Source organism: Ochlerotatus camptorhynchus, unplaced genomic scaffold (genome assembly GCF_037179485.1).
Source record: "Ochlerotatus camptorhynchus isolate MF236.1 unplaced genomic scaffold, CSIRO-AGI_Acam_v1.1 ptg000646l, whole genome shotgun sequence".
In the NCBI taxonomy this organism is placed as follows: domain Eukaryota; kingdom Metazoa; phylum Arthropoda; class Insecta; order Diptera; family Culicidae; genus Ochlerotatus; species Ochlerotatus camptorhynchus.
The window spans coordinates 242718-253570 of NW_027041125.1; the positions used below are offsets into that span (position 1 = coordinate 242718).

General features: G+C 39.7%; 1 protein-coding gene and 1 non-coding gene across 2 annotated transcripts; both read right to left on the bottom strand.

Moving 5' to 3' along the window:
- Nucleotides 1-7260: 7260 nt before the first annotated feature.
- Nucleotides 7261-8949, bottom strand: Ude (Uracil-DNA degrading factor). The gene is made up of 3 exons (XM_065237836.1): nucleotides 8753-8949; nucleotides 7965-8145; nucleotides 7261-7905 (listed from the first exon to the last, which is right to left on the bottom strand). Exons 1-3 carry the CDS (start codon nucleotides 8892-8894, stop codon nucleotides 7311-7313), a joined length of 918 nt encoding a protein of 305 aa, XP_065093908.1. The 5' UTR covers nucleotides 8895-8949; the 3' UTR covers nucleotides 7261-7310.
- Nucleotides 8950-9466: 517 nt separating this feature from the next.
- On the bottom strand, nucleotides 9467-9538 carry TRNAE-UUC (transfer RNA glutamic acid (anticodon UUC)). Its single transcript has one exon. It is a non-coding gene; the product is annotated as a tRNA-Glu (tRNA).
- Nucleotides 9539-10853: the final 1315 nt, after the last annotated feature.

Sequence of the window (10853 nt, forward strand, 5' to 3'; positions counted from 1 at the left end):
TGCAACCCACACTTAGTCGTTCTTAATCTAGCGTAGTTAAGCACCAAACGGAATGTTATTATTACTGATTTATTGACCTTTCCGTACGCAAGATTTGATAAAGAGAAACAAATTGTTGAGATATTGTTAAAAGTCTAACATAGCTTCTAGACGCCAAACTCGGCCTACGGATTCTAAACTTGGCCTAACGCATTGAAACGCCTATCGGATGAAGTTAAACATTGATGCGGTCGGAGCGCTTCATTTGTTTTTGAGAATATTGGGTGTAAACATTCAAATCACGCGTTCTTATTGACCTCGTTCGGTAGCATTAAAACCAACCGGTGGCAACTAATGATTTTAAATTGGCTCACTACTTGACTAGCCTATTGGTCCCAAGCAAATAGATTAACGTGCCCCATTCCAGTTGAATTTCTAGTACTACACTATGTTTGTTTTGATTCGCTATGAAAGTTTGACAGATAAAATGGGGGGCTCGTGGATTTTCCTATGTTTCGAGGGGTGAATCGATTAGCTTGGGACCGAAGAAGGTACCAGAGCAGAGCCAAAAAGTTGAGCACGTTTCTTCGGGATCTTCTTGTCTTAGAGTTACCTCTATGTTAAAACTAAAGTACCGTACCTGTACCTGTTACCTGTTACCGAAATCATGGATTCATTTGATGTTTTCTGCTTGATAGGCCCAAAATGGGTGCTTAGGCCGTAGTAGTTCTCTACCTTTAATAGATAAAAAAAAATACCTGGGTCCGTCAATGAGTAAGAAGATGATTACGCATCTTGCTTAACTATCAATTAAGCATCAGAAGATGTAGGAGAATCAATATTGATAGAGTAGATGTACAACTTATGGCTATACGTTCCTTATATGGTGTGTTCCAATTATGGCATATGGGATTTCCAGCCTTAACAAGGTTTCCTGAAGAGCTTTTCCAAACTTTCTCGATCGTCCCTTCAATACCAAATCTAAACGAATCTAATCTAATACAAACTCAGCCAGTACGAGAAAGCATCCTGGAAAATGATTAAGTTGGAGCCCTAATATAAAAAAATACCATAAACGAATGATAACCCAAATCATAGAACTATTACAAAAAATGGTAATTCTACCATATTAATTGTATTAGAGGTATAATTATTTTCTTGTCAATATTGATATTAGCAGCATATCTGGGATATGACACAAATGTCGAAACGGCCAGGCTTACTGCGTTGTATTTGCCGTAAAGGTGATTCTGTTAAATGATTCGAGCTTGAATAATATTCTCAAACAGAGACGTATTTCTTGAGTCTACAGGAGTGGATGCGTAGCCATACCGTACCAAATGCTACGTGTTATGTAAACATGAACTTAATATGTAATTATATCTAAATGGTATATCACTTATTGAACATATGGAACGATTTCACGTTCATCATTATTCAGATAACTTGCACGTCTACTGGATATTGATTAAGAATAACCATGCTACCTTGTCAGTCGTTGATCCGATAGATTCACTCCATCACGATTTTTTTTCGGTAGCCCTTCACTTCTTACGGGTACCTTCCCGGGGGTAAATTGAAAATCTAAAATTGCGACCGTCACGAAAAGGTGTTAGGTTTTGAACGCTTTTAACTTTGTCGTTTATAGATTAAATTAAAATCAAAATTCACCGATCGATAGGAAATAACTCTAAAAATCGGCAGAAATAAATACATTTCCAATTTTCCATAAAAACTTTAGAAAAATTTTTAACTAAAAAGTTATAATTTTGTTACTGTTTTCATGAAATAAACGTTTTCCCTATCCCAGACGTCATCATCGAGTACGACTTGGTAGCGCATCGTTCTTCTTGAAACTGTTCGGATCGGACTATGATGCGCAGCTATGATCCTTACCATCAACACATTTAACAAGTAGATAACCTATATCCGAGCTTTACCTCTGATTTTAAAATTGTATAGCTGAATCCTCCTAATTTCTTATTAATGTTGTACTAAGCACCTATTTATTGGAAACCAAATGTTTGATTTTAGAAAAGACACTTCTACTTTTAATGTATTTTGAATGAGTATTAAGAAAATTGCACGAGAAGTTCACTAAACAGTTTGACGTAGTCTACGTGAACCATGCTGTCGTGTCTTGTACACAACCTCATCATTTTTTTCTTACGTTTTATACGGGATGAATCATGGGCGTGAATTTCGGGTTTGCATTTAATACACACCGGTTACTTTACAAAACAAAAAAAAAAATTCACTAATAGAATCATATCGACTATTTATTACTGCTATGACTGCTTATGATCGGTCCGTTCGCAAGACAAATTTGGAAAAGGGAAACGGTTAAAAATAATAGATTAAATGCAAAGACCGACACAATATCCAGAATGACAAGTGAGGGGATGCATTTCAATGCCTTAGCAATGAGAAGGATACTGATTTGAAATTTAAAATTTATCTAAACCTTACATAGACCGACCACCGAAATGAATATTTCTCTACGAACTACTATTAATTCCTAATACACTTCTTTGATAAGTACAAAACTCAGCTACTTATCTGCTTTCTTCACGACGTCTCATCCGATTTCGTTTTCCATCGCCGAGGGTAGCAGGCAGCTGAAGTACGTACGGTTACAACACGGACCACGTCGTCTTGTCCTGGAGTTCCATAATGCACGCCAAAGGCCAGCGTACAGGCGGTAGTTGCTGGTCTTGCAAAATTACTATTTGGCCAACTTTTAGGTCGATTTTTCATGAGTTGATTGTCGCTTGGCGTTGCAGCTCCTTGAGATACTCGGTTCTCCATCGGTACCAACAGTGCTGAACCTTTTTCTGGGCGAGCTGGTACCGGTCCAATCGGTTGATCGGAATCTCTCTTAATTCCGGTTCTGTAAGAGATTGCAGGGACGAGTCCTCCAAAAGTGACCCGGTGTGAAGGTTTGAAGATCGTTGAGCCATGCCATAGCTCGACCAGAGGGCGAGAGTTCATACAACTCTCAATTTGCACCAACACTGTTTCGAGGTCTTCTTGCAGCAACGAGATGGTCCCAAATTGACGAAGTAGATGCCTTTTAACCACTTTAACAGCAGCTTCCCAGAGTTCACCGGGATCATATGCCACTTGATTCCATTCGTAGCGAGACAGGTAGCGATGTGAGCATTATCGGTTTGGTTGTTGAGCATTCGGTATAGGTCATGGAGCTCAAGCTTTGCTCCGGGGAAGTTCGTGGCGTTATCCGAATAAATGTGTTCGGAAAACCCGCCCTGAGCAATAAATCAATAGACTAAAGGGTGATACGGTCAAAATTTGGTCAATATCAACTTGACGTATTTCTTTCAATTTTGCATTTAAAAAACCTGAACACCCCTCATTTTGAAGGTGTGTGTGTGTAGAATGTTGCTCCTATTTTGATTTTGGAATTCACTCTTCAGTTGTCAAAATGCCGTCCAAGCAAGAAGAGCAGCGTATCAAAATTTTGCTCGCGCATCGCGAAAATCCGAGCTACTCGCACGCAAAGTTGGCAAAATCGCTAAAAGTTGCCAAATCAACCGTTACAAATGTAATTTAAGTGTTTGGGGAACGTTTGTCGACAGCCAGGAAGTCTGGATCGGGGGGAAATCGAAAACCGGAAGCCGCTGAGACGACAAAGAGAGTTGCCGGTAGTTTCAAGCGAAACCCTAACCTCTCTCTCCGAGATGCCGCAAATAAGCTGGGTGTATCGTCTACAACCGTGCATCGAGCCAAAAAATGAGCCGGACTATCGGCTTACAAGAAGGTAGTGACTCCAAATCGCGATGATAAACAAAATACGACGGCCAAAGCGCGATCCCGGAGGCTGTACACGACGATGCTGACGAAGTTTGACTGCGTGGTAATGGACGACGAAACCTACGTCAAAGCCGACTACAAGCAGCTTCCGGGACAGGAGTTTTATACGGCAAAAGGAAGGGGAAAGGTAGCAGATGTTTTCAAGCACATGAAACTGTCAAAGTTCGCAAAGAAATATCTGGTTTGGCAAGCCATCTGTACCTGTGGCTTGAAAAGCAGCATTTTCATAGCTTCCGGGACTGTCAACCAAGAAATTTACGTGAAAGAGTGTTTGAATAAACGTCTGCTGCCTTTCCTGAAGAAACACGGTTGTTCCGTACTGTTTTGGCCGGATTTGGCATCTTGCCATTACGGTAAAAAGGCCATGGAGTGGTACGCCGCCAACAACGTGCAGGTGGTTCCCAAGGTCAAGAACCCTCCCAACACGCCAGAGCTCCGCCCAATTGAGAAATACTGGGCTATTGTCAAGCGGAACCTAAAGAAGACCAAAAAAACTGCTAAGGGCGAGCAGCAGTTCAAGGCAAACTGGCTTTCTGCGGCGAAGAAGGTGGACAAGGTGGCTGTACAAAATCTGATGGCAGGGGTCAAGCGTAAGGCCCGGCAATTCAGATTTGGAAAAACGGAAGCCTAACTGAATATTTTTCCTGAATTTTATACTAATTGAACTTGAAAAAGAAATTTAATTTGATTTTTTAAATAAACGATTTCACCGATTTACACGCGTTTTCCCTTGACCAAATTTTGACCGTATCACCCTTTAATACCTCTCTTTCAACTCTTCGTTCCGATCTAATTTCCGTTCGACACTCTACAACCGTCGCAAGGCATTGTGATAGGAGTTACTAATCATACGGGAATAGGCTTACCTTTTAGCAAAGACCATAAATCAAGAAGACTGGCAACTTTGCCAGAATCCAAGCGACAGATACAATGGCGCTGCGCTTGAGTGAAGGTAGAAGCAACGCATAGAAAAATGAGCAAATACACAAATTCGTTCGTATGAGAAAATGGAAGAGTGGCCAGTCTTCTTGATTTGTTGTCTTCGGTTTTAGGGTATTTGACTATATATCGCCCAGTCAAATCCCGGGATACCGAGCGTTTGTAGAAATCCTCACAGTACTGCGCGGTGGGTGATAGAATTTTGGAATTTATCTAAACCGCGTTTGCCGATCAGCACTGACTGTAGGTCAACGTCCTGTGTCCTTCTCAACTGGACCATTAAAGAAAAACCACTTCGCGGCTTCCAAACGTTGTGGTCGTAACGATGTTTTTCACAGATCACACTTTTCACACCGGCGAAAAGGAAAATTGACAGCGTAAGCAAAGCCTACTTCGATGGTCCCTTCAATACAATAGTCGTTATATTGCTGATTGCATCTGAAACTGGACTGTCCCAAAAATGCAAAAAGTGTGATAAAAGTGCACGTTTCCGTCAAATCGTTTTGATGTCTTGGGAGCACTTATTGCTTGCATCATAAGGAATAAGTGCACCGAAGACACCAAGATGATTAAACTTGCAGTTTTATCACACTTTTTAATAAGTGAAAACGCGCTTATTAGTCCAATTTGGTGTAAAACGCGCAATATCTCAGGCATAACATTTGATAACGGCACAAAAGCATTTGTAAACAAACTTTCTAAGGCCCTTTACACGCGAACCAAAGTACGCCCACGCAAACCAATACCACTTTCGGAAGGGTGATAGTTGCCCCTATCCGATGATGTTGTTGGTTTGCGTGGGTGTACTTTGGTTCGCGTGTAAAGGGCCTTAGAAAGTTTGTTTACAAATGCTTTTGTGCCGTTATCAAATGTTATGCCTGATCTCTTCTCAATTTCCTTTTGAAGATCACACAGTCCGTGCAATTTATGTCCTTTTCGTTTTTGCGATGTAGCACCGGTGTAGTGTAAGCAGGAATAAGCGCGAGTTTTTAACAGCTCAACATCATTTGTTTGTAAACAAAGGTGCATCCTATATCCACACCCTAAATTATTTCGGTGTACGGCAGTAGCACCGGTGTAGCTACACCGGAAAAACGAAAACGACATTAGCTTTTTTTTAATATTGCAGACTACAGTAGGCTGGTTGTGTAGCTTATAAAACAGCGTTTATTCGATAAACAAAACATTTTTATTAATTCATTTAGGAATATGAAACAATTAATGCAATACTTGCAACCACACAGTTTTGCTGCTATCATCCTACACTATTGATACAAAAAAAGTTCCTTTGCGTCAAGGAGATTTACCGCCGTTCTTATTGTATAGTGCTTTTCCAGGTAGACGAAAGAATTGCGCAAAAACTGAACTGTTGAGCCACGTTAGATGCAAACGCTTTTGAGATTTTTTTTTGTTCCCATACAAGTCGTTTCAGAAGTCATTCTATAATTATTTCATTACTTAGTGCTGTGGTGACGTTATGCGAAGCCGATCGTATATGGCGACTGTTATCTGCTAGTCCGACTCTATACCTAATCATGTATTTTTACAATCTAATTCTATAACTCAACGACGTTGCTAACCAATCCAAATCGCGGATATCACTCTCTTCACTATCCATTCCCGGTAGAAATAGATAACGATATAGGAAGTTTGTATTGGTTAGGTTTTTTTTTGCGGGAGATACGCATATTCCTTCGTGTTTCAGTTCACGAACGTCTGTATCGACGAGGCTATCGACGATATGCTGCCCATTAATTTTGCAAACCCCCATAGCTTGCTGCACCACATTGCATTGGTTTGAAGCTTGCAATTATTCCACAACACAGATTACCTTACTCATAAATGATTGAACAATAGGGATTCCTTCTTCGGTGCTATTTCATTTGATAACATCAATTGATCAGAATTTGAACCTAAAAAGCTCATATTTTCGGAGGAACATGAAATATTGTTACTGGCATGCTATATAAGTATAGCGTATGTTTTAGAATATTACGTTTGCAATCACACCATTTGAGTGGAAAGCGGAAGTGCACTGAGCTTGTTTAGCTCTCTAGCTAGATTGTAGTTTAGATAGCTTTGTAATGACGCTGCTCGCGGCACTATGATTTGAATTATATTGGATTATAGTCATTTCCTTGTTTGATCAGAATAATGTGACAAGTACAACTTCAACACGAGATGTAACTGTCGTAATTAACGTGAGTAGGCTATTCACACAATGAAATCCTTGCAAAGTTGGCCTTGTTTATTCAAACCCACGATATTTCATAGGGGCTACACGAGTTTACAGATGCTCACGGTAGTTCATTCAAAATTGATAATATTATTTTTTCTTGACCTGAGCGAAAACAAAATCCGATGAATCTTTTTCGCGCAGGAGTCGTTATCATTTAAGTATAATCACCTAATCAAGGGGGTTTTAATCATACATATAATTATCATCTCTAAGTTGACCCCCGTTGTCATCTACGTTGCAGAACACGGCGAATATTGAAGAACACATAACATAGATTTTATTTTATTCCTCCACCCTTTCAACCTACAGAAAACATTTCAGTTCACTTCTTCGACTTCTTAGTATCCTCGACCTCTTCATCGCTGTCGCTTTCGGACGAGGAATGCGATCGCTTCTTTCCACCGCCAGACTTCGCTAGCTTTGTACAGTACGTCTTCAGTTTGTCCACATTGGGACTGTAGGCCCAGTAGATCATCTTCAAGTGCACCTCCGTTGGCTTTCCATCGGAATCGAACAGCTTTTCACCGCTTTCCTTAACCTTTTCCTTCAGCTTAAGTAGTTTCCTGTTACGGATGATATCCCAACTGGTGCTGTCGTCGTCTTCCGGAAACTTTGTTCGCAGATGTTTGTAGTTGCCCTTGGCTACCGTGTCATAGCATTCCACGAATTCTGCTGTTAGTTCGTCGGATGGTTTTCCCGGTAGAGATTTAATCAAATCCAGTGGCAGATAGGCCATGTTCTGCTTGGACCGTTCTTCGCTGTCGAAGGTTTCCAGGAAATCGTCAAACGTTTCCATGGCCTCCTTGATGGCTTTGATCTTATCTTCATTCTTGGTGGACGGAAGAACACGCTTGGCGCTGCCCAGTAGGCCTTTGATGGCAAGCTTTTGGTAGTCTGGATCGCGGCCTTCAAGGATTCTGCAAAACACATTTCATAATAATTTCCTACCAAAATCAGGATTTGAATAAAAACCTACTTGAGAGTCTTCTCTGCCGCTTCCTTATCCTTGAATCCCAGACCGGCTACCGTTTCGACCTTCTCCTCGGCTTCCTTGGGCTTGGCATTCTTGGTACTGCTGTTGGTGTTTTCTCCGATCCAGTTTTCGAACACCTTGATGGCCTCCTTGATGTTCTTGACCTTCTCTTCGGCTTTCGTTACTGAAATAGAATGTTTAAATTAGACGAAAACTAGTTTCTAGTACTTTGAACCACCGAAGACAATGAGGTGCGTACGTGCCAGTAAAGATCAACTATACATTCTGGACAACACATTTTGTTCCCAGAATGGGCCTCTCTCCACGTGCTCGCTCCACACTTGGCGGCATATGCTCTTCTCTTCGCGCCAGCTTCGGTAAGAGAATCTTTAGAGAGAGGGGCCTGTTTTGATTGGACAACTATAGTAAACAAGCGGCAAGCGATGATGTGGAGAGTGTACCGGCTAGTCGTTTCAATTTCAATACAGAGACCGCGCGGCCTTCGGGACGCGTCATCAAACTCTGTCATCGTCATAAATTATCATCACCAGCACCACTAGCGTGGCTGCGTATGTTTAAAAATAGAGATTACTTCACAACCATATGTATGTTTATAAATTATGTTCGGAAACCAACATAATTTGACACATTTTCGTTAGTGCTGCTGTTTATTTGAAGTTCATTTTCGTTAAAGCTATGACCGGAATCACCATAGAACCCAATCGTTTTAGGCCCACTTGATGACATCACCGCCTAAAAATGAGCTAAAATTTGCCCAAATTACTACTTACGAGTCAGCACACGTTTGGCCCGTCCCAGCAGGCCACGAACCGTTAGGGCTTGGTACTTGTGATCTTCACTTTTGAGCAGCTCCAGCGTCTCCTCGGCCTTGGCTTTGTCTTTGAAACCATACTTGGACTCTTCTTTGGACATTTTTGGGCAACTAGTAAATGTTCGATCTCTCGCCTGCTGCAGTTCACGATCAACTGAAAGAGTTTTGCTGCTTATGGATCAATCCCCAACCTAATCGTGTGGCAGAAGCAGCGGCTGTTTGCGTTTGGTACCACTTTGTTATACGAGAAGCGATTTTGTGTTTTTGTTTGATTTTACAGTGGAATAGGTGAAAGAGGAATAGAGCCCGGTTTAGATTATTCAATTCAGCGTTCAACTCAGTTGTACTGCAGAATGATCAAACAGAAAGCTGGTTGATGTCGGACTTGCTCTATTCGATGTCAACACAATTGAACGCAGACTTCCACAAATGGAGGTGAGTTGAATTTAACTGACTTGCCTCGTCTAAATTCGGATTAAAGCTTTCTTGTGGGAACGTGATTTTTCACCGAGCGATGTAGGCATTCCGATGCGAGAGCGTGATGTCACTGCTAGTTTTAGACATGTGGGACAAAGTTCAGCGAACATAATAGTGTGTTGGAGGCAGTAATGGGAAGAAACATGATAGGGTTCGATGATCAAAATAAAAACCCATGTCTTCGTGTCAAAAAAATTTCCCATACCGGGAATCGAACCCGGGCCTTCTGGGTGAAAGCCAGATATCCTAGCCACTAGACCATATGGGACTGTTAGTTTAATAAAATACACTCATAAAATAAATCACATAACCGATGGATATATCAATGTGAATTTCACTTAACTTTTATGTGATTTAACAATTGGAAATTGCACCACTAAATCACATTAACCTTATGTGTCCAATGAAATCTATATCATTACTTACATAGAATTTATTATGTTATATGATATTCAGATTAAAAATCATCAATTTCGCTATTGGAAAAATATTATTTGCGTTCCTAAAAACTATGTGAAATCTTTTTACGCTAATGTTTCGCGTATGATTCTAGAAGTTCTATATTTATGGTCATATTCTTAATCAAATTTACAGGCGCAGTGAGTTCTATTATTGAGAGATTTATTTACACATTCGATGTAAATGTTAAAGCCTGTTTAAAGTATATTTTGGAAGCAGGTGTACACCCGTGCCCCTCGTAGTTGGAGCCAGAATATTTTGACAATATATTTATTACTTTGACGAGTAACTGGTAAAAATTTCATCAAACTTGAACAACATTTTTCAAAGACCATGGAACACGAAATAAGAAAAATCATGCTGCGCAAAACCCAGAAAAATTCCTCTTCGTATAGTTCCATGTTAGTGAAAGTATTAAAATTACAATAATCAACAGAGGCAAGAGAAAGGGGGACGTCATTAATTTTTTGAAATTCCCATGTAAAATCGTGCGCTGAATCCAAAAATGTAGTCAAAAAAAAATTCAGTAGGATAGTTTTCGAGACATAGCTAAACTAAAAAATGAAATTTTACTTTAGAATAATGTATTTACTAAAATACAAATATCTTCGGCTGTAAACAGGCTATATTAATTATTTTAACGCCAAATTAAATGTGACCAATATTTTTATCGAGTGAAATTAGTGATACAACCACTACAAACATTTTTATTTACATTAATATTTTTTGCAAAAATGCAAAAGTTAAACAAACCATTAATTAACAACAATACTACTAATCTCACATACAATTGACGTTGAGTTTATCGAAAGCAAATGTTTTCACCTTTAATTTGGCATAAAAATAATTGATATTGTGTCATTACAACCGGAGATATTTGTATTTTAGTAAACAACCCTTTTTATGTGATTTTTCATTTTTTAGTTGTATCTCGGAAACTATCCTACTGACTACATTTTGGGATTCAGCGCAGGATTTTACATAAGAATCATTGGTCAAATATTCAAGTTATTTTTTTACTTTTATTTGTAAACTAGTATTATTTATGTCATGCTGTTTTTAAGAAGTTAACTTTACAGAAAGAAATAAAAAAAAAATCTTTTAGATACCTTTATGACCGTTAT